The sequence below is a fragment of the Myodes glareolus genome, chromosome 8, assembly GCF_982192425.1.
Source record: "Myodes glareolus chromosome 8, mMyoGla1.1, whole genome shotgun sequence".
NCBI lineage: Eukaryota > Metazoa > Chordata > Mammalia > Rodentia > Cricetidae > Myodes > Myodes glareolus.
The window spans coordinates 81,897,570-81,921,836 of record NC_142033.1 but is presented as its reverse complement, the minus strand read 5'-3'; the positions used below and the strand labels follow the sequence as shown (position 1 = coordinate 81,921,836).

The window sequence follows — 24,267 nt, the reverse complement described above, 5'->3', positions numbered from 1 at the left end:
AGCTAGACTTGAACCCAGGCTGGTAGGTTCCACCCTCTGAGTCTTTTGTGCCTCTGTTCTTTATGGCCTTCATGTTGGAACTTTGTCCTTATCCACTATTTCCCTTCATTTGTGATTCTTGGGTTTTTCTGTGGCTCACACTGAGATTTTGACCATGGGCTTGGGAGCAGCTGAGCAGATGCCATTCCTACTGTCACCTCTGCACAGTGAACACTGGGTTCCCATTAATTGTGCTTCTTCCCTCCTTCCCACTTTGAAGATCATTTATCTTCATAAGGAAGATGGGAACAAAAAGGCATTGAGGAGCTTGCATTCTCTGTCTTTGGCTAGTGTCAAGCAAGCAGCCGACCTCTTCCTCCTGGTCCTTATTTGGAGCAGAACTGAAAAAGCCATTGTCATCCTTTGCCATTTTTCAAGTCTCGGCTATTCTGGGCCTTGCTTTGCTGATGCTCTGCCAGTTCACGCCACTCTTTTGTCTGGTCCCTTTGAGCAGATAATTGGGCTCCATTAATGTTTCATGTCTCCTTTAGCTGTCAGGATACTCAAGGTTCAGTAGAGGGCTTTATCCCAGCAACTCTTTCTGTTCCTCTGGCAGGTTTGCTTTTCATTCTGCTTGCTTGCTGAGTAGTTCTCCTGTGACTTCTATTCATTCATCCCTCCTTCCTTCATTATACAAGCGTCTATTGCTTACCAAGACCCTGTGAAACATGGGGAGGGGGGCGGCTCTCAGGGGATGCAGCAGTGAGCCTCACACACACTATTCTAACTTATCAATCGTGTAGTGCGGATCATTTTGTCCAGTAAAGTTCCTTTCAAATTGAGCAGGAAACAATTTAAAAATAAATAATCCTTTCACTTAATTATGATCAGTGATGAAAGAAAATCTTCAGATTTCTTCTAGGTAGAAAATAAAAGCATGTACTCTCAAAATCCATCATTATTGTCCATCACATTATTCTCAGATTTTTTTCCTTTTTTATTATTTTGTATTAAGCTATATATTTTTCTCCGCTCCTCGCCCTTGCTCCCCCACCCCTTCTGCCCTCTTCCTGATCCCCATGCTGCCAATTTACTCAGGAGATCTTGTCTTTTTCTACTTCCCATGTAGATAAAATTTATGTATGTCTCTCTTAGGGTCCTCATTGTTGTCCAGGTTCTCTGGGATTGTGAATTGTAGGCTGGTTTTTCTTTATTCTCAGATTTTAATAAAAGTGAGAGACAGAATAAAAAGCCCAATACTACAACTACAATTATCTAGTATTAATACCCTCTCTCTGTATTCAGGTAAAGAGAATGATATGGGGATGATTTTTTCTGTCTAAAAAATTCTATCTGAAAGCCAGGAGGAGTTAGAGGTTTTCAAGAAAAGGCAAAAGCCCCCTGCCATTCAGAAACACTTGGGGGGAGGCTCTAAAGTCACTTCTGTTAGCATGGATCACATTTGCTCCACTATGAACCCTTCCTCTAAGACACTGATGCTTGCAGGCCTACAGTGAATCTCAGAGATGTCTGAGTGGAGTTAGAAATTGTTTGTAGTATCATCAATCAGTAGAGACCAGAGCCCAGCGTCTACTGATTGCCTCATTTTCTACTTTACCACTTAAAATGTGTGTGGCTGGTCACTAGTGCCTACTTGACTGTAGATTCAATTTTGTTTTTTTTTTTAAACTTTGAAAAGATTTGATATTTTAGTTCTACAAGATGAAGTTAGCGCAGGTCCTCTACTCATCTTTTTGACTTATCTTTAAATGTAGCCAAATATACTTTTTGTCAAATAACAAAAATTCTGTTGCTTAGCTCATAAATTCTGATAGGGTAGCTTACATAGTGAATGGGTACTCCCTTCATTCTGGCTACTAGTAGAAGGACGACTAGAAGAGCTCACATTTATCAACCTGGTGGCCTACCCTGTGGGACTTTTCTGAAGAATCGAAGAGTGGAGATGTAGCTGACCACAGAGTTTGACAGCTTCTACCTGGGTGTTTGACTTCTCAGAAGACTGCAACTTGATTTGTGGAGAATTTATTGTCTGTGTAGTCAGCTACCAGTTAGAACCTACTGTGTGCAGACTTGATGTTGGGTGATGAGGCAAAAGTGAAAGAACTTACTTTCAACCGTCTAGAAACTCAAGTTTAGTGACAAAGGGAGATAGAGAAATAAAAAATTAAAATCCAAGTTGAATGATAAAGGAACTAATGAATGCTGTTAACATATAAAGAGGTAATATGTCTAACTTTTGACTTAGAAATGCCATAACCAAAACTGCTTACAGCTTTATTTTGGCTTATGGTTCCAGGAGAGAGTCCATAGTGGTAGGGGGAGGCAGCAGATAGCCAGAGCAGGAAGCTGGCTGATCACATTTCCAGAAAAACATAGGAAGTAGAAAGATTGTATTTCATCCATACACAGGAAGCAGAGAGCAAGCTGAAAGTGGAGTGGGGCTATAAAACCTCAAAGCCCACTCCCGCTGATAAAATTCTCCAGCAAGGCTACACCCCCTAAAGGCTCTGTTAAACACCCCCCCCCCAACACTGTTACCACCTGGGGATCAAATGTTCAAATATGTGAACCTGTGAGGGGACATTTCTTATTCATACAATCCTAGACTATTCATCAGTCTCCGTTGGGGTAACTGCATGGCTCAACCTAGTTCTCTCTACTTGAGAAAAAAAAGTTAGAAAAATGAATACTTGACTGGTTTGGTAGGAGTTTTCTCTGAGCTCAGCCCTAGAGACTGGGATTCATTTCTCCAGGTGCACTCCAAGAGCATATATTTACCCACAGAACCCCAAGTATTCCTGCATTGTGAGCACACTAGGAGGTAGCACTAGATGTTCTACTCTGACCAGCCCTGGTCTGGGTGGTGCTGTCCTGGTGAAGCTGTGGCCTGGTCTCTGTCTCAGAAGCCAGCTTCTGTCTCCTGGGCTTTTTGGTTCAGGGATCTCCTGGGATGGCTTTCCTCCTCTGATGCCTTAGGGCTGAGGCTCTTCTGAGAGCTGAGTGCCCTTTCTACGACTGCCTTGTCTGTAAACAGAGGTGGCGTCAACTGCTCTCTCTTAAGCACTGAGCAGACCCATGCTGGGAGGAGCGCTGGCCTCTGGAGTGTGTTTATAGACCAGGAACTTCACTCTGCCAAGAATCCCTTCATCTGAGGACACAGGCTTGCCATACCTTCCCACCTCCCCCTAAGTGGGAGCCAAGAACCATCCCTTCTTGAGTTGACCCCTCTCAGTTGGGAGCCCATGCTCACATTCCTACAGGACACACTACTCCCTGCTCCCTTGTTCAGTGCCACTTAAACTGGAATAGGTTTTAACTTCATAGAAGGAATTACTTTTCCAGAAGTTGTAAAAGAAAGTTTCATATCCTTCCTTGCTACTTTATATTTAGCATTGTAACCCTTTCCCAAAGTTTGTTGCATGAGTCTTCATTATATTTGGTGGTAGGGATATTTTTTACTGACATAAGTATTACACATGTTTATGGGCACTATACAATGTTTTAATACATATATCCATTTTATAATGTTTAAGTCAGGGTAAACATATCCTTCTCAAAAGATTACCCTTTGCAGTAAACATTTAAAAATATGGAATGCTTTATGAACAATGTGGCAACAGGGAGCTTATCTGTTTATCACCATTTGTATTCTAGCGCCTTAAATGATGTTGGGTAGGTAGTTTGTACCCAAATATAGAACAAGGCAGTTTTGGACAGGTGAATAGATTTTGAATTTATAGAGTTAAGTTCATGAATGTACAGTGTTTCTGTTTAATATAATGATAAAGATTGCCTAGTGTCTCATTTGGTTTTGAAACATTGACTCTTTGAGAGCTCAATACCCATGGGTGACAGACTTTTGGACCATCACCTTGATTTTCCTTTTTCGAGTCCAGTGTTTTTAGACTAATATTTTTAGGGTTGATGGAAAATGGGAACCTTCTAAAGTGACAAGTTATTTATATAGTTTCTTGTACTCAGGCTTCTGCCTGATTTATGATGTAATAGAAAAAAAGTAGGAATTGAAATTAGAAGGTTGAAAAGAAGCAGATCAAATTGCTAAGAAAGATTGAGAGAAATACAATTTATCTTTTCTCCTTTCTGAGTGTTATTTTGTAGACTATGCGCACATACAAGGCATCTTCTGAAAGTAAAAATGGAAATTGCATGGCTGAATCTGTGCTTTTAAAATGTAATTTGCAGCTCCAGTCTTTGGTTCTCATTTGGCAGGCCGAAACATTTTAGTAGTGGAAAATTCCTTTTCTGTGTTGCATGAATCTTTGGTACAGAATCCAAGTCATCTTAAAGAACTGGGAAGACACTTAGTAATGCCCAGGTGCTTCCTTGTACATTGTGGGAGGATGGTCTAAAATCTGAGGAAGGATACTACACACTTTGCTATGGGATGGTCATTGAACACTGGGTGCCAGTTCTGTAGTTTTAATGAATGGAATCATTGAGTAAAATAAGTAGCTTTCCTTTTTTTTTTTAATGGAATTACTGTACAGTTCCCTGAAACACAGTTTTAAAAATAAATCTCACTGGAATCAAAGTATAAGGCAATTAATCATTTTCTTACTAGTTTTTGTAGTTGTTTTTAGAGGGTGGAGATGGTGTGTAGTTGCCCAGCCACCAAGGGATCTGCCTTTAACTTTGTGAGTTGCCCTAGACTTTAGCCTATGGCACTAGCTGCCCCCAGGGTATTGTGGACCCCGACTGTCTATAAGAGTAGCCCACTTTCTGTTTACCTTAGTTCTGTTATTACGGCTCCATTGTCAGTAGAGCTTTGCACACATTATTGTAATGTCACCACATTGAGCAACCGCTTCCTGCCACTATCCTGAGTATTGAACAAACATTAAATTTATACTGAAGATTCATTCTCCTGAGGAGAGGACCCCAGGCTTACTGCAACTCACTTAAGAAACAGACAGCATTTCCCAGTGCTCTTGGTACAACCTGGGGAAGTTACCACAAAGCCGGTCTCAAGACACCCTAGCCCATCCTCTCTATTTACTGAGATTCGTCTGACTCAGAGTTTTCCTATTCTTGTCTTACCTCCTGACTTGGGTTCTTTCTTCTTTATCTTACACTGAATAATTTTCTCAAGGATTCTCCATGACATTTCTCCCAAACCAAGCTTGTGTCTTGTGAGGCCATTCTAAAGTCTGGCTTGCATGATAAGCCCAGCTCTATGCTACCCACCAAGAGTAACCTTCATGTCTGTCTTGCCTCAGTCTGGTCATGGGATGAGGCGTGTTTCAATAGGCAGGGCCGGGCAGGTTGGGAAGAAAACGGTGGTGAAAGTGGCTCTCAATTGGAAATGAAGTGATATTAGGGGTGTGCTCCCCACAAGAATCAGGTGGGATCAAAAAGCCCAGAACAGGTGAGCTCTGGGGTATGAGTGAACAGAATCTAGGAGATCAAGGTAATATCAGGCTGTCTATGATGTCTGAGCATGGAACATGGCTCCATTCTGGCAGTGTGTTACCCTAGTAAAATAGTACTACAAAGTCTTTAATTGACCATATTTGAGGGTATCTATAAGTCTAACTTTTAAATTGCTTTTTTTTAATTGTTTTTTAAAAATTTGGGAACACTTAGAGCCGTATGTGAGTTTGCATGCCTGTATTCCAAGTACATGTGAGACTGAGGTAGATGGCCAGACAATATCTCAAAAGAAAAGGAAGGGAAGAGAGAGAGAGAGAGAGAGAGAGAGAGAGAGAGAGAGGGAAGGAGGGAGGGAGAGAGAGAGAGAGCAGCCATTACCAACCTCCAGTCACAGAACTCCTCCAGTTGCCGCTCGGAACCCACAAATACCAGCTCTTACTCTCTGCCCCGAGATCCTGGCCACCTCACTGCCCTCTCTGTCGATGTGGCTGCTTTAGGTACCTCATAGAGTGGGATTGGATCATTAACTACCTTTTGTGTATGCACCACCTTTTCCTTTGGGGATGAATAGTACTCTGTGTAGTTGTCCTGTGGTTCCTCCATCCATCTACCGAGGAATATCTGTTGAGTTGCAGTGCTCTCAGCAGATCTTCCCTTTACTTTTTTCTTGGTGTGTGTAGTTCCTCCCGTTTGTATAGATGGACTTCCCGATCCCAAAGAAACTAAGCCACACATGCTTGAGTTCCATATGCAAAATGGTGTTGGGTTTGCCTATAAAACAGGAACATTTCCCCGTGTAGATTACTGCTAGCTTGTTTATAAACACTTAATTCTGTGTAAATAATATAAGCTATACTGTGTTGTTTTAGAGGGATGTCAAAAATCACCAGTACATATTCAATGTAGATGAATAGATTTTGTTATCTCAAATAATTTTGCTCCGATTTTTTTTTTATCCATGGATATATGAAACCTTAGAAAAGGTTAACAGTACCTTCATCTACTTTTTAAAAAATGAAACATAGGAAGGCCAAAGTGAATTTTAACATTTTTCATCTAGTTACTGAAGATTTTTAACAATAAAATATTAGTGAGCTCCAGCTTTCCACTCTAACATTTGTGCCATATTTAATTGATTGATTTCCACACAGGAGAATGAATTGTGATAGTTGCTCAATACCAAATTCTATTTTTTAACAATGAAGTCTTGTTCCTTAGGTCATTGCTTTTAGATTCAAATGTGTTTTGAAGGAGTATTAATATTCATATTCATTTCTGTCTTCAAACTTTTTAAGCAATTGCCATAAAGTAACAAATCAGAAAATACAAAGTAGCAAATATACTGTTGTTGTTTTTTTTTTTTTTACTGAATTGGGAAAAAAACTGAGAAACAGAGGGTGCTTAGAAAAGAACACGATCCTTTAGTTGGGATGACATAGAGTAGTATGTTCAGTTAACCAAGTGTTGCTGATCACACAATCAAAAAGAACAAATACATGCAGCCTGTGACCCTGCCTGAGGGGACTTAGATGACTTTTCCAATAAAGATCTCAAGCCTGGGAAACTGGCAGCAATGACATGGTCCAAAATGAAGCGTCAGAAACTTTTCCGATAGAATATTGTTTAAATTTTTCTTCACAGAGACTCAGTCACTGTCATTCAGACACACAAGCTTGCCTACAGCTCATCATTTCCTAACAAATGTACCTTCCCTGTAACATCAAGAGCAAACAAGGCAGGCACTGAGTGCTGGGGAGGGTGTGTGAAGAAGGGACCGTTATAATGGATACTTCTTACATGCATAGTGCAGATCAGACGCCTTTAAGGAGACAAAATAATTTAGTGAAGGAAACCCGGAACCACCGTTAATCTCCAGTTCGCGTAAAAAAGACACTAGATGGTGCTGTGAACCAAGAAGTGTGTTCTTCGTTAAGGTGCTAAGGTGCGCCCGGGAGTGAAACCCTCCTCGGCTCACACCTCTCCCCTCTTCTTACCATTTCCAGATCAGCACCCCTCACCTGACTTGGGTGAGTTTTTTGCCAGTTATGGCTTATGAACCAAATGAGAATTTATTTGCCTGGATTTATATGTATTTCCAAACAGAACTAGCCTTGAGTTTGCTAATGACAGTGAATCAAGAAGAGATGTGAACCTAAGATCAGATGACCTCAAATATGTGGGGCAAAGTCCATGCCCAGTTGAGACCGGGCTCTTTAGCGAAGGGATACAGCTACCACTAAGGGTTTGATTGGCGGCCATGTTTGTTCAAGAAATACATTTTTACAAATTGATCTGAGGTGAAATTGTATATATAAAGACATTTCTTCTCTTCCCTCCTGTTCTCTCTGAAGGGGTGCCCTTGTGGAAAATGGTGTTTCCTCGGGTTGGCATTGAACAGACAATCTGAATGTTCATTTCCAGAAACATCAGTGTGCCTAATTCTCCCACTTCTGTTCACTGGCAGAAAGCTTTTCACAAACGGTTTACTGGAGATCCACTGAGGTCACAGGATACCAAAACAGTTTAGCACACAAGGTCCTCACTGAGAAAAATACAAACTTATATAATATTAGCAAGACCTGAATGTGAGGCAGGTCAGTGGGGAAAGAAAAAGAACTAACATGATTTCTGTATATCTTACTCTATGAACAATCGACTACTTAAAAATAGTTTAGAAGGTTTGATTTTTAGTCTACATTAGAATTCAGGGAAATTCAAATAAAATCCTTTCACAGTAATTATCTTTTTTTAAAAAAAATCTAAACATTTAAGTTAGTAATTGTTCTTGTAGGACATATTAAAGTTGGTTGTAGAGTAAGCCATTTTTGAACTTTGAAGTTTTATTTTCATTCTGAAGACTACGGAAGGTTTGAAAAATCTCAGTATTATAGCTGTATTTGATTGTTGAAGATTGTAACCTGGTAACTGGGTGTTATCAGATTAGCCTGGTATTCTTTCAAAGACCACCCAATAAAGTGTATTCAATTAAAGAAGTTGCCACTTCAGAGGAGAAGATAATAATCTAGATATTATTGTCTCTCCTATTATCTACCTACCTTATATGAATAATATTTGTATAATGTCAGAATTGCTTTGACATTGGCTTTACTGCAGAGAACCAACCCAGGAATTTACCTGTTGATCAAAACATAAAAGAAATAAAAAGGACAGGAGACACCAGGGACTGCCACCAGGGGTCGGCACAGCCAAAGACTTGCAGCAAGCTCAGGGAAAAATAGCTACAAATGAAAATCTGCCAGTGCGAACCAAGCCATTTCGTTTTCTCAGACGCTAGGAGTCCTGTTAGAGCAGGAACCATGCTGCTGTTGGGTTTCAGTAAGACCAGAGTAGTAGAAATGGGGCTCAGAGTCTCATAAGCTCTCTTCTGTCGAAACACTTAGGAAGTAGCTCTGTGTGTAGCAACATTCAGTTCACACGGGATTCCTCTGTCAGTGAAATTGGGCTGGCCTGCTCCCCACCACCACCACCACCACCATTAGTATAGTAAACCTTGTTTTACCCGGTGTTGATTCTTAATGGCCCATCAAGGTAGCAATGCTCAGCTGTGGGTGGAAGCATGAATACTTAATTGTTTGGAGAGCTTAGACTAAAGCACAGTTAGTATGTCAACTACACCTGAGTATAGATGTCGGGAAGCATGTATTCTAGAGCTCTCATGGAGTCCCATACTTGTGAACCCTATGGTAACGTCTCTTCCCACTGAATTCTTCCCCTTTGCGTCCTAGGGTTCCCTCCTTTGGTATCTTGACCAAACACTACTCTAAATGGAATTCAGGCAAGGGCTTTCTTAAAAGGCATGTCCTTTCAGAGGACAAAGGGACCTGCAGGTATAACCCCTAACTGCCCCACTAGAGTCTTGAATTTTCGTTAGCCAGTCAACTCCTAGCTTGAGCAAGGGCTGTCCTGTGGCCCTCAGCAATCCCCTTTGTGATGTCTTAGTTTTACAGGCATTATTACCAATTCAGCCCTTCTGTCCATTTACTGTCTGGCAATAGGGTTCATAACTGACCATCCAAAACCTGTACCATATCAACATCCTCTTCCTCCTCCTTCCCTTCTCCCTGTATATAGTTCCTAGATTTCACTAACAATCTGAGTCCTTGTGTCTACCTCAGTATTTCTTTCTTGGTTCCACAGCCAAATGCCCTCCTTAACAGCATCTCTTGCACATTGCCTCTGTTCTTATTCCTGTAGTGACTATACCAAGTCAGACAACAAGGGCTCATCACCACTCTTTTCAGAAGCCTGCTGTCTGTATCTCCTATTGACCTTGGAACATAAACTGCCTATGTGTCATTTCCACTATGCAGTTCCCATCAGGGTCTCTCCTGTAGCTACAAGCCAGGGAGATTCAAAGTTCTTCTGCTTTTGCCCACACATTCCCATAATTGTGCCCTGTTTCTTCACCCCCCCCCCAAAAAAGTTACTAACTCTTACAATGCACAGTTTCTTCCCATTCCCTTTATCATGCCAGGTATCCTCTGGTGGCCTTTACTATCTTTTGTGGTCACATCCTTTGTCTTGAAAAGCAAGAGGCACCCAAGAAAGGCCACCTAACACATTATAGTGCTGAGAAACAAAATCCTGGTGCACATATCTTCCAGATAAACACTCTACCAAAGAACTACTTGCCCAGCCTGCCACATGAGTGTGGGGAGTAGAGGGGATAGAGAGGACCTGGTATTCTAGAAAGATCATAGTCCTAGTCAAACATCTAAATTTATTTTCAAATCCAAGATGCTCTCTGCTACTTATGTGATCCAGAAAAAAAATCAAGTGACTTTGTTTCTCAAACCTGCTTCCTCAGTTAGAAAACCAGTTGTTTGCTTTGTATTGTTTTTGATTAAAAATAAATAAATAAAATTGAGCTACTTATTCCATGTCAGACTCTATTATAAAACAAATTATACCTAATTTCATCCTCACAGTCCCTTAGGGGATGGATATATTGCTAACTCTGTGTTAGACTTGAAGAGGCTTAGAATAGAAGGCTGTAGGAGAAAACTGAGCATGATAAGCAAATTCACAAATGCCTTTCCTTGTTCTTTGCAATGCTTAGGAGTCCTGACCTGTTAGGGTGAACATCTTACAGTCTGTGACAACTTGAGGAAACACTGTTTCATAGCAGACTTCCTGGCATTCTGACTCTTACCGTCTTTTCGCCCTTTCTTCCTCCATGTTCCCTTAAGTACAAAAGCTATATTGTAGATGTATTCATAGGGATCGAGTGCCCCGTGATCAGTTATTCTCTATATTTTGGCTAGAGAGGCTTTCAGCAATAGTCTCCATCTGTTACAGAGAGGTGAGAGCTACAGTTGTTTAGGGATATAAGAGTGAGTAGAATGCAATTAGAAAGTATGCTAATTTGGTAAAGTGATGATAAAATATTTTCCTCTAAGGTCCATAACGTCAGTAGTCCTGAGAAATTGGGTCCATTTCTAGTACTAGGCATGATTTCATCCTGTTGAGCATGCCTTAAGTAAAGTTAGAGAAACTGTTGGTTGCCACCAGATATGGGTACCACTATTGCACTGTTATATCTTGTCATGCTGTGTTGTCTGTGGTTTTCTGTCCTGCCTGGTTCCCATAATAGTTAAGTCCCAAAGAAATCACACAGAGGTCTACATTAGTTATAAACTGATTGGACCATTAGCTCAGGCTTCTTATTAATTCTTATAACTTATATTAGCCCATTATTCTTGTCTATGCTAGCCATATGGCTCGGTACCTTTTTCAGTGAGGCAGTTCATCTTGCTTCTGTGGATGGGTCACAACTGCTGAGGAATCGGCTTCCTCCTTCCCAGAATTCTGTTCTCATTGACCCACCTCTACTTCCTGTCTGGTTGTCCCGCCTCTACTTCCTGCCTGGCTACTAGCCAATCAGCATTTATTTAAAATATAATTGACAGAATACAGACCACTCTCGCACACCAATGCTGGACATTGTTGTTACATTAGTGGGTGCTACTTCTGGGTAGGACTGTTGGTCACTGTCTTCTTTGGTAACTTTTCTGAAACTTTTTGGTATGATGAAAGCTAATCCTCAGGGAGCAGACTTTCAAATGAGATCCAGCTTGGATACTCCAGGTCTTGTGTCTAAACTGAATGGTCTCTTTAGCAATAGGAACTTACCTTCAACCTCTAAAGTGTCACCAAGAGCAACTACAATAGCCTATATTGTTTTGAGGGTGTCTTGAACTACTCTAACCAACAACTCAAAGCAGGTTTCTTCTGCCTGGTTCTAGGGTTCTTGTTAAATATTCTCTAGCTTTTGCAAAAAGTATTGTCAGTCCAAGTGGGTAAGTTCATTTTAAACTGTATCTGTATATACATGGATTTATATTTATTGTATTAATTAATAAGTAATAGTATGATTTCATAGTATTTTTTAAATATTGTTTGCTTAGAGGGTATAGTCAGCCAAAGATGAGCATCCTGGTAGAACTCTATACCCTCATTGACATTTCTTTCTTCTCTTGCTTTTTTTTTATATGCAGAGCATGGTTTTGGGCTTCAACTGCTAATGAACGATATTAACTCGTCCTTGGAAAGCCTTAACTCAGCTTGCAACATGCAGTCCGACACTGACACTGTGCCCCTTCTTCAGAATGGCCAGCATGCCAGCAACCAACCAGCAGCCTCGAGCTCCCGGAGCCTGCAGCCGCAGGCCTCCCCGAGGCAGAAAGTGCAGCGTTCCCAACCTGTGCACATTCTTCCTATCAGGTGGGCCCAGAGAAGGTACTGTCTGCACAGATACTACTCTCTGAGCTCAAAATGGTGACGGGGAATGGTTTTAAAGTCAAATTAAGTGGGTTTCTCCCTGTAGGAAATACAGTTGTCTCCCGACAATTTGAGGAAACTGAGCCATAACCCTTAAGCCAAAGCATGGTCCTGAGCCCCCTCTTTACTGTAGTTTTCCCTACACATACAGACCAATGGTGAATCCTGGCTTATAAATTCAACACTGTAAGATATACAGCAATAATTAATGGTAAAACCTAGCAATCATAACAATAACGGAAGAAGTCACATGCGTCGGTCCTACCTTTGTGATAGTGAGATGACTCAATGTGATGAGATAGAAGGAAGCAAGTAGAACAGGTGTGATGATATGTCAAGCTACTTTTGACAGCCTGTGGGTATATCATCAAAAATTTCAAATCATGCCTCTGCCAGCTGGCCTCAAAGAACTAAAAGTGCAGCTCTCGGTGGCCCTGGGTATGCTATGCAACACTGCAGCATTTGGTGTGAACTGGCTGCTTTGCTTAGCAGCTGTACATTTTCCAGAGCTCCTGCTTCACAGCAGACACCATAACCAAGTTCCTGTTCTTCAATCTGTAGACCAGCTGCAGTGTCCTCCAGGGCCTAGTCACAAATGGACAATTCCAAACCTCAGTCATGGTTCTGTTCTGGCCTTATCCCTCGGGGATCTCACAAGAAAGCATATCTGTGCTGGCAAGAAGAGAGCACTGGGACCTTGAGGGAACTAACTTCCTGGGAGGTGGCAGGTCTCCGAGCCTAGTTCAAGCTAATGAGAAAGTGGAAGCAAAGAGCGGGCTCTAAAAGGCAACTGGACAGAGGAAGGTTTAGAACATACAAGAAAGGATACATTTTGGTTTAGGCAGTGCAGTTCTGGCTTTGAGCACAGTGGGGCTGAAGGAAGAGGTCAACGTGGCGGCAGAGAATGCACTGGCATGGAAGCTGTCAGAAGAGCCTGCAGGCTTATAGGTGATGGGGTCTCAATATGAAGAAGGGTGCAGTTAGTAGCGACCTCTGGTTTATGAAACCACAAGGTTGAGGATCGCTGCCTTTGCCTGGCCCAGTCTCAGGACTCCATGAGTTTCAGGCGTGCATGACCAAGCAGGGATGATGAACGCTTAGTACAAGCCTCTCCTGCCTCTCTGGGAATTCACAGATGTGTGTGCAGTGGACTGCGCTGGGATTACTGCCCAGCCTCTGTCCAGATGGAGTCCTGGTGGCTGTACTTTCTCAGCACTGCCTATTCTGGAATGTTCTACTCCCCCTTGCTTCCAGAAACTTCTAAAAAGGTTTTCTGGTCTGACAGTTTAAATTTTTGTCAGCCTCAGTAACCATCTCCCCCTAAGTGAGTCCTCTGTCCTAGGAGGTGGTGAGCAGTGCTGGGCTCCTAATCAGCTCCCTCTCAGGATTTCTGCATTTTGTTATATTCATGGGTGAACTGACCTTCTCACACACTGCTGTTTCTGTTGAGTCTGGAAGGGAAACTCACTTCTTTGTGAGTTTTTCCTAGGTTCAAGGGTCTACTGGCAACCCATCCAAAGCTGCCTTGAGGGTGCCCGGTATGAAGGAACCTTCTTACAGCCCAGAGGAGAAAGGGCCCAAGGGTGGGTCAGGAGGAGGGTAATGCCAGAGAACCTGGCTTCTGATGAGAATTCATTTGTTGCCTGCAACATTTCAGCTTCAGGTTCTAGCTAAACTTGCCATTTCTGTGATATCAGTGGTGCCTCTGAGCAGTAAGACAGCAGCAGTGACTATTGCAAGGTGACAGGCACCTCCTTGCCTGCTGCATGTTCTTCTCTTGGATGCATAAGCGACCTTTTCTCTTGCCATCAGACGAGAGTTGTTTTAAATGGTAAGAGCAGGATTGACCATGCTCTGTAAAGTGACACATCTGTTGAGCAATGAGCACTGGGCTCCATAAAGTTTCTCTCTTATCAACTGGCGTCATTCTCACCCAAATCCTCTGAGTTTGTCCTTTTGGGTCATTCTCAAAGCCCAGGTAGAAAAGTCCAGGCTCACAGCAGAGATAGGCAGGGAAGGGAGAGTTTGCTCTCCAGCCTACATAAGAAAGTCTCCCCCCCCCCCCCACCTTGAGCGGTGCTTCTCAGCCTTCCTGACACTGCGATCCTTTAATATAGTTCTTCATGTTGTGGTGACCCCAGCCATAGAATTATTCTGTTACTACTTCATAACTAGTTTTGCTGCTTTTATGAATCCTAATGTAAATATCTGATATGTAGGTTGTCTGACATGGCCCACAGGTTGAAAACCGCTACCCTAGAGGGTCATGATGGGTGCTGAGTGCACGCTATGGATGGGTTCTCAGCGGTTGCCACAGGCTAATTGATGGAGCAGGAGGAAGGCTCAGCAAGGGAGGGAGACTTCTCGGGTGCATGATCCAGGCAAGGTTTTAGAAGCACGGCCACCTCCACCTCCCAGGTCCTGGCAGTTTTGTAGTCATCTTGACATCCCTGAATCTCAGTTGCTGTGCTCAGACACCTCTGTTTGCAGCCTCCAGGGCATACTCTTTTAATGTGGCCCTCTGTAACAGAGATTGCTTTCATCTTTGCCAAATGCCCCTTAATTTTGCTTCTGGGCAGTATCTGTAAAATATTAGAGCATTTTAAAAAATTAATGAAGTTAAAATTTTTAATTATAAATTTTCAAAACGCCCTAATAAAGAAGGAGGCTTTTGTGAGCTGCTGGGCCATCAGAAACAGCCCTGTCTGGTTCTGTAGATCAAAGATGCTGAGGCTGCGGCTGTTACAGGAACAGAGGATTTGTTAACAGTAAAAATAAGCCTCTGCCACGTCCTTTAGCTGGTATAGGAACGACTTTCCCATGTTTCACAACACAGATGTCCTTCCTGCCTCGGGAGATCTGGTCTCTTAAAAGCCAGCTCCTCATTCCCGGTCCACACAAAATGGCTGGACAGATCTTCCTTTGAAGTTAGAGATCAGTTGGTAATTGTCAAGTAGCAGTTCTCCCAGAAAGGCTCATGGATCGATGATCTTACCAGATTATAAAAATATTCAAAAAATTATTTGAAGATAATATACAAAAGGTGGGCTTGAATAAGAAGGAGGACCAGGCCTGCCTAGCACACCATGAGTGGACCAAAGGCTACCCCTCCCGAAAAAAAAGGCTCTACATACTTATCATGTCCCCCCTGCGGGTGGGTGGATGGGAGGATGGTGGGTGGGAGAATGGTGGGTGGGAGAATGGTGGGTGGGAGAATGGTGGGTGGGAGAATGGGTGGGTGGGTGGGTGGGTGGGAGGGTGGGAGAGTGAGTGGATAGATAGATGGATATGTGAGTGAGTGGGTGGGTGGAATGAAGTGTTTCTCCAAGAAACCTTAGGAAATGTGGTCAGGAAGTCACTAGCAGGACTCTACAAAGAAAAGCACTGGGCATTTTGCATCGTTTAAGCTTTGACTTTGAACTTCGTTTCTGTGCTATTTTCATGATGATACCCAATTCATCCTCCTCCATTGCCTAATGGTGTGTCAAGTGAGCTTTGGATTTTTCAAAGGAGGAAAGGAAGGAGAGGTGACCCTGGAGAAGTGCCAAGGAGTACAGAGGAAATGTTGAATCGGTAAGGACACTCCGAGAAGATAGCTCCGTGAAACGTTGATTTCCAGTTTAGTACTAACCACCTGTCTGCACAGCTTGATCATTTCCACAGCTCAGATGAGGAAACGTGAAGCCTCCTCTAGGATTAGATATGTGTTCATTTCAAGGACTTTGCGGAGTCCTGTTCTCATGAAGCTGCCTTACTCACAAAACATTTTTACATATGGGGTACATGTTGAACAGATGACCAACAGAGCATCATGTACCGAGCAGCAAAATATAGGTAGTGTAGTAGCCACTTTTAAAGTGTTGCCGGCGGTGGTGGCACACGCCTTTAATCCCAGCACTCAGGAGGCAGAAACAGGCAGATCTCTGTGAGTTCGAGGCCAGCCTGGTCTACAAAGCGAGTTCCAGGACAGCCAAGGCTACATGAGAAACCCTGTCTTGAAGAAGGAAAAAAAAAAAAAACTAAATGAATAAAGTATCTGAACATTCAGAATTGATGGCCATTCTCTGCAATATTCTCATCTTACAGAACAGAAACTGTACTCACTAACTAGCGGCTCCCTCTCTCTCCTCTGCAGCTCCCCCTCTCTCCTCTGCCCCGGAAACTACCATTCTGTTTTCTGAATTCTACTAACTTGAATGCCCTCCACAAGTGGAATCTTCCAGTATATGTCCTTCTGTTCCTGTATTATTTCTCAGCATAATTTCCTTAAGGCTCACTTAATTTATAGTGTATGTCAGAATATCTTGCCTTTATTTTTTGGATGATTCTCTTTTTAAGGCTACATATTTCCTCAGAAGGATGCACCACATTTTGCTATCCTATTCACTCATGGCTGGACAGGTGGGTTACTCCCCAGTTTTGTCCATTGGGAATAATGCTGTCATGAACACGAGTATGTGAGCGGGCATCTACAGACATCTACATTCCTTTCTCTGGGGCATAGACGCAGCAGCAGCTGTGCTAAGATGCATTGGGGTGGCACATGTTAACCCCTGTTTGCCTCCTTCCTTGCAGGCGTCTTCAGGAGGAAGACCAACAATTCAGAACTTCATCTCTTCCAGCTATCCCTAACCCATTCCCGGAGCTCTGTGGGGGGGCTGGGAGCCCTCCTGCTGCTGCTGCTGCTCCGAGCTCCTTACCTCCTCCTCCAAGCCAGCCCCCTACCAAGCAGGTGAGTGGGCCTTAGCTGCAACACAGTGGTGCATTTCTTTGCAGAGAAAGGTGGAAAGTTCTGAGATTGCTCCTTTGGGTTAATACTGAGCTTTTGTCTCTCTTAATTGATTGGTCAAAATTCAACTCACTAAGGTAGGAGCGATTTGTAGGTAGGGCGTAGATTTGTAAAATTTCACTTATCTATTTATGAGGGGCGGCATATGTGCCTTGGTGCATGTGTGGAGTCAGAGGACAGTTTTCAGGGGTCGGTTCTCTCCTTCCACTATGTGGGTCCTGGAGGACCAAACTTGGGTCCAAAGGCTTGGGATCCAAGTGTCTTTAGCCTCTCACCAGGCTGAGGAATGCATCACTGTGTTTCAAAGAGACCTAACTGTGTGTTTTGTTTTGTTTTTTAATTAATGATTTGATGCTTGCAGAAGAATTTAACTCTTTAAAAGAAATCGTGCAACCAGGTTGTCCTGGTCAGCCAGCCCTTCTGCTGTGGCATGGCTGGGCCTTCCTGTGAACCTCCTCTTCTGTACAGGATACAGTCAAAGTTTCCATCTTGAGATCTTAACTTTGAATGTGGCCTGCTCACAGCCAAAGAATGGCCACTTGACCCAGGAGATAATTACTGCCCTTTTAAAACTTAAGTTTCTCTTTTGAAGTGGTACTGTAAAGTAGAGATCCAGTTACTGCCCCCGTGTGAGAAACTGCCCAGTGACAGTCACTCAGCTTATCAGAGACACTGACAAGGGGAATCTTGGTGTCTCAGACTCTCTGAGCAGTGGACTGGGGACAAGATGGCCTGGGGCTCTGCAGGATACCATATCCTCCCGCAGGATGAGAAGGGAGTGACTAGAACAGAGACAGCAGCTTACTCTGAGCTGCACTTGTTCTGCTGCCGTGCTCTCTTGCTGCTGAGGTCGGCCCTGGGAATTCAGTTCAAGTGTCACTGTCTCTTGCCGTGGGAGAAACTGAGGCCGGTATCAGCATAGACTTGTGTCTGACCTGCCTTCCAGGCCCAGAGTCCTCACAGGCTTCTTTCAAACAAACCACCGTTTAAAGGGTTCTATGCTTTCCTACTTGCCCACCTCTGCTGTTCTCTGGCACAGGGAGCCAGCCAGCCCCGGTCTCTGTAGTCTGGTGGCATACAGCACCAGGTTCTTTTCTAATATCCGCTGGCTTTAGAACACTGCTCCCCCTGAGCGCCTCTCAAGCCGCCCACATTACAGCACTGTCAGACTTAGAAGGTGAGGTCAGTGTTCCTTGTATGGGAGCCAGCACTGTCCTGGCTTCCGCACATGGTCACATGCTGAAGTGCATCTGGGCTGTCTACCTCCCTGGTGACCTTCTGCCTTGAGTAAGGATCCTGATGAGCGTGTATGGTTTGTCCCCGAGGTTGTTTACAAGTTTCCTGTCCTGAAGTAGACCACAAAAGTACTGTCTGGCCCTCGCCTTGGCTGGCAAGAAAATGAGCCTCCTCCCCACCGATTGTCCAAATTTGTAAGAATAAGGAAACCCGGGAATTTTGCCTGCTTGTGTTTTTCTTGGGATCAGAACTGGCTCCTCATGAGAACAGTGCACTGGCGTGTTTGTCGTCAGATTCCTCAAGCCGACTGGGACCAGTGAGAGCAGGGAGGGTGTTTCTCACTTGTGGAAGGCCGTTGTTCTTCGTGGCTGTTTTCATTTTGCATGTATTCTTTGATAACCTCGTGCAAGTAAATTGTGTATCTTGATCATTATCCCTCATTACCTTCTTTAATCCCTCCCCACTCTGAGTCTCTTCTTCCCCGAAAGCCCCATCCTACTTTCATGTCTTTTCATGTTGTTAATTTTTTTTATTAAATTTATTTAGTTAGTGGGGGGGCTCATATGTACTACATACAGTGAGTGTAGACTTCCAAAGGCAACTTGAAGGACTCGGTTCTCTTCTCTCATGTGGATTCTGTGGACCAAACTCAGTTCCTCAGACTGGATCACAGGTGCCTTTACCTGCAGAGCTAGCTCACCAACCTCCTTGTTTTCATTCTGACCCATTGAGTTTTATTAAGGGTCAAGGTTATTTACTGTGCATGGACAACTTGTTAGTGGCTACACCACTGAAGAAAGTGGCATACTTTCCCCCGCTCCCATACCTGGGGCTTTTGTTTTATTAACTGGATGTATATAATGGATCCTGATGACTCTCGTCCTCCTCCCTCTTACACCCGTCCCACCCCCTCCTCTTCCTGCAGATCTCTTTGTCACGTCTCTATCTTGTTTTGTAACCCACCAAGTTTAACCAGGGCTGTGTGTATGACTGCGGGGTTGGGGAACTCACCAGTGTGGGATGATGTTTTCACCTGGGAGAAGGGCTCTTAATCATCTTTGTGAACTTGAGCCTCATGAAAGTTCTGTGGTACCTTCTGGGAGTGAGTACCAGGCTACCTGTGGGTACCTGCTGGACCTTGAGTCCTGAGTCTGCTGTTAGCTGCGAGTTCTGGGGGTGATAGTATTGCTTGAGTTCCATTTGGGTCCCACTTCGTATTGCTTATTCATTTGCCATTTCTTATGAAGTCAAAGGACACAGTGCTGGGAGCAGAGCCCAACCAGGCATTCTGAAGCATTATAAAACAGACACAGTATTTTCAGTTTATCCTGCCTGGGAAAAGTTGCCTCATTTTCTGGAAAAATGGTAGGAAAGGGGGGCAATGTAGAGCTCTTGAAAAAGTACATAGCCACAGGGATGCTCAGAAGCCTCCCCTGTCACATTCGTTGTTCCCAGAGGGAGGGGGTGGGAAGAATAACAGTCTGGAGATGACTTCCTTTGACTTTCCTGCCCAAGGGGTTTTTCAGTGGCTGCTTAGTGGGGCAAGAGTGGCTAGTCATGGATGTTTAGACCCCAACACTGCTAGGGGTAGACTTGTTGCTTATCAAAGGCCGCTAAGTGCCTGTTCCTCAGAAGATGAGTGGACCCCTCCCCCATTGGAACAACTCCTTGAGTCAGTCACAGTGGCCACATCCTAAACACCAAAGACTTTGATCTCTGTAGAGTACAGGATGGGTGCTTGCAGCTCAGCTACCTTCAGTTCCTGCAGCCTTGTCTGCAGACTGCTGCCAGGGTCAGTTCCCCTGGAACACCAGCACGCCTCCTTCACAGATAATGCAGGATGCCTCATGGAAACTCAGTCACTTGCAGATACTAGAGGCCACAAGACTCAGATTAGTGCAGAGGACAGAAAAGAGCCCAGCCCCGCTACTGCCAATAGCCCTTTTGGTGCCATTTACCTCCAACCTGTCTGATTAGGTTGTCATCCCAAGCCTTGACCCTGTGCCGACTCCTTGGCAGACCCTGCGGCTAGAAGCTGGCTACTGAGCTCAGAATGTCACTTCAAAGAACCAGATGCTACCCAAGGCAAAGGCACAGAGGAGCCGTCTATAGTCAAAGGAGCGTGGTGGTGTGCAGAGGGTAGTTTTCATTTCACCTGGAAGGATGGGGAAGTCTTCCATAGCTACTCTGCATCCTTTGGGGGGATCCCAGAGGGCACATCAGCCACCAGGGTAGTGGCTGCACTATGGCTGAAGTTTTGGCAGATTCTATGCCTTAGTAGTCTTCAATTTACCTAGGTCATCTTCATGGCTGGCAGATATGACAATACTTCCCATAAGTACTTCTAATCCTTTGACTTGGGGACACTGAAAATGACCAAGAGTGAAAAGTTACAATTGGAGATTACCATGTTGAAACCCAAACCCACTGTGGTACTTTGTCCCCTCACCAGGTAGGGTTTCACAGCTTCAGTGCTCCCAGACTCTGCTCTTCATCCTGCATGGGGACTGTGATGGTGGCGTAGAGTGCTTTAAACCCAGCTCATTACCATTTCCAGACACCCACTGTCCTGAGTACAGCTTGTCCAGGGTGCTGTGGACTCAGCAGCCTGGTGACTGACCCTTGTTCGGAGAGGCGTAAGAGACTCATATCACTGAAGGCTGCCATAGTTGCAGGTGACAGCGGTAGTAACATGGCTGCTGGATTTATGGATTTCCAAGCTGTCTCAGCCACTGTCGGGATATATTTAGCTACAGAAAGCCAAACCTGGCTGGCTTCCTTCATGAGGACACTTAACTTTCATGGGATAGAATATCTGGGGCAGAAAGCCGAAGCTGCCCTGGCCTTGTTCTATATTGTGGAACTTGCACACTGTCTCTGCAGCTGGTGCTAGTGTGATCAAAGTTGGGACTGTCATTCAGCAGCAACCTTTCCACCACAGTCAGTGAGCCAGGTGCTTGGATACGTGTAGTGGTAAAAGGGGAAACTGAGGGACTGTATGAGGTCTTCTGATGAATAGAGTTATGATTGGCTTGTACTGTTCAAGTCAGACCTGCTGAGATAGATGGGGGGAATCAAAGGAATTCAAAGGAGATCTGATTTGTGCTAGGTAGTGCTGTAGCCAGGACCTTTTCTGAATCCCTAACAAGCTGAGCAATGGCAGGCTTCTCTTTCTTTCAACCAGTGGAGTTTCCTGTGACCACATAATGACTCGTTAGAGCATATTTTTCCATTTGCTGTTTAAACACAATTAGTCTCATATTGTGCCCCATCATTAATGGGGCATAAATATTGTCTCAACTCCAATCAGCTCTTTTTTCTTTGCTTAAGTTTAAAAATTAATTTTCTGGAACTAAATTAATAGCCTTACATAGGATTCCACTTCTGCATTTACTAATGACCAAAGTGGGGTCTTCCAAGGCTTTAGCTGCCATTCGCTGTGTCCTGCTTAGTGTAGTGGGCAAATCTAACCATGTGAAGAAGGGTAGGCTGTCATCATTCCCCAAGAGCCTCAACCACACATTCCCTGGTCCTCCTGCTCTTAGTGTCTCCGTGATTTGTCGTGCCATCTTTTTCTGGTACCTTCTGAGATCAGAAGTATCAGGACCTAGACCTCACTGAGGTTTAGCTTTAGTTCTGGGACCCCTGCATGAGGCAGATTATGGTTGCTTAAAGAAGTCCTGGGCTATAGCAGGTTTGGAGCAGAGACAGGGATGCCCATCCCCAGTGAGACAGAGACAATGCCAGCATCTCATGACAACCTAGCATAAGACATACATCAGCTTATCCCATTTAAAAATAAAATCCTTTGTTGGGCACACCCATCCCTTTTTCCTCTGACCAGGCAGGGAGACCTGTCTTTTCTGTACTAAGAGGCCCGCCGGCCTAGTGTGTGGAGGGTGAGCCCTAACCTCGTGCATTAGGACAGGACTAGTGGTCACTTCCGAGCAATAGCACCTCCGAAGGCCTCAGTTCCCTATCTATCTGAGAGGGCCAACATCATGGATCCTAGCCTCTCAGACCGCTTGTGACATGAATTCAGCACATAGGAAAGTGTAGGCACAGTACAGCTGCTTCTATATTTAATAAATACCTAATGCTCAAATGTCAGATGAGGTCCTTAAAGGGCAAGGAGGCCTTGCACGGTCAGTAATTAAAGTATCAAAAGAACAGAATTCATATCTAAGACCACAAACTTGTAAGCCTTTGTGCAAGCAAGGTGCCACAACAAGTCCTATGTGGCAAAACTCTGAGCAAACTGAACATTGATACAGCTAGGATTTTACTAGGAGTATCTATCTATGAATTTACCAAAGGCAACCAGGCAAAAAAAAAAAAACACCACCATCTGAGGCTGAGGATTTAGCTTTGTGGCACAGCATTTGTCTAGTGCAAGGCTCTGGGTTGGAAAACACTTAACTCCATAGTTAGGGAAATCTTGTCTTTTCTCCCACGTTCTTGGGAGTTCACATTTCCTGCTTGGTTTTAGAGGACCCAAAAAAGTTAGTAAGGAAAACTCAAGTTAATCTAGAGCTTTTTGAAGTTTAAAAAAGAGAAAACCCCTTCATATATTTTAAATATTTATTAAATATTTTATATTTTAAAAATACTTACATAGAAACAGTTCCCACTGAGCCTATTCTGGGTATGGTGCTGAATTGCCCAAGATAAAATCATGAGGACTGCCATGACTGTCACAGTTGATTGGTGGTGTTGCTAAGTCCTCAGAACCTTGAGCATTATAGCCCCTGGAGCCAGAGAATAATCCCTACTGCTTGGACGACGTGATGGTACCTTCATGTCTCTGTTCGCCTCTGAACAAATGATGCAATCACAGCAGGGAGTCATGACCTGGAGCAGACCATGTGCTTGGCTAAAAATGAGACAGGAAATCATCCCAGGAATCTCATGTGAAATCCCAGCCTGGTGTTTCTCTGCACTATAAATATCTTATATAAATTCTATAAATTTGAAAAGCCGGACTGATTACTACGGCCTCAGATCTCTCTTATCTTGAAAGAGTACTGCAAACATGAGCCTTTAACTTTTATCTTTCTGTGAAAAGAACCACCACACTTTAGCCGCAGGAATGAGTCTGTGCTTTGCCTACATATGGACCAGAACGATAAGATCCTTCTGCAGAATCCGGGCCCAGCAAGGGTACCGGGCATTGGTGATTCCAAAAAGAGCCTCTTGGTCTGCTGGGAACCAGAAAGCATTTTCCTGGGAAAATTGATTTGCAAATTCTTACTTGATGTTTCGACTTTAAATTTCATTAGAAAATGGGAAAGTCGCCAGCTAGTGAACCTCTTACCTGATTAGCTTCTGTCCTAGTTAGCTTCAGCTGTCAGCTTGACACAGCCCAGAGTCATCTGAAGGGAGGTTCAATTCAGAGATTGCCCAGATCAGATTGGCCTGTGGCCATGTCTGTGAGAGATTGTCCTGACTGATGATTGATGGAGAAGGGCCCAGCCCATGGCTGGGCAGCACTGTCCCTAGGCAAAAGAGCTGTATAAGGAAAGCTAGCTGAGTGAGCTGGCCGTTTCCCTCCCACAATGATAGGCTGGGATCTGGACGTTAGAAGTCAAATAGCCCTATTCCTACCAAGTTGCTTTTGGTCAGTGTGTCACTGCAGCATTAGAAAACAAGCTAGCATACCTTCTATGATGTCTTGGTTTGTCGTCTTCCTTATGTTTGTATTAAAATCCACAGTTCCCCCTGTTACATCCGCAGCCTGTGAATGTCTGCTCTTCAGAAATGCAGGCTAAACATCTCTCATCCAAAAGTGAAATCTGAAATGCTCCAGATTCTGACACGATGCCAAAAATGGAAGATTCCACCTAGGCTACATCATTAAACTATTAACATATTAAAATTATTATTAAGTAACCTTCAGTTTAAAGATTAGTCCACTCATGAAACATAAATTTTACGTTTAGATTTGGGTCTCCTCCCCAGGTAACCTCATTGTGTATATGCAAATATTACTCCACTGAAGTAACTCAAAGTCACGAACATTTCAGGTAGGCCACTCTTGGCCTATGAGCAAC

General features: G+C 43.8%; 1 protein-coding gene across 3 annotated transcripts in view; it reads left to right on the top strand.

Moving 5' to 3' along the window:
* Grb10 (growth factor receptor bound protein 10) overlaps nt 1–24,267 on the top strand; it is a 112,933-nt gene that overhangs the window by 52,734 nt on the left and 35,932 nt on the right. Inside the window, exons 3-5 of one of the 3 annotated variants that reach the window (XM_085692222.2) lie at nt 11,910–12,135; nt 15,682–15,765; nt 16,768–16,924. In XM_085692222.2, coding sequence (XP_085548348.2) covers nt 11,910–12,135; nt 15,682–15,765; nt 16,768–16,924 — 467 coding nt within the window. Of the gene's footprint in view, nt 1–11,909; nt 12,151–15,681; nt 15,766–16,767; nt 16,925–24,267 lie in introns of all 3 variants that reach the window. The other 2 variants (XM_085692220.2, XM_085692223.2) reach the window with 2 other exon arrangements.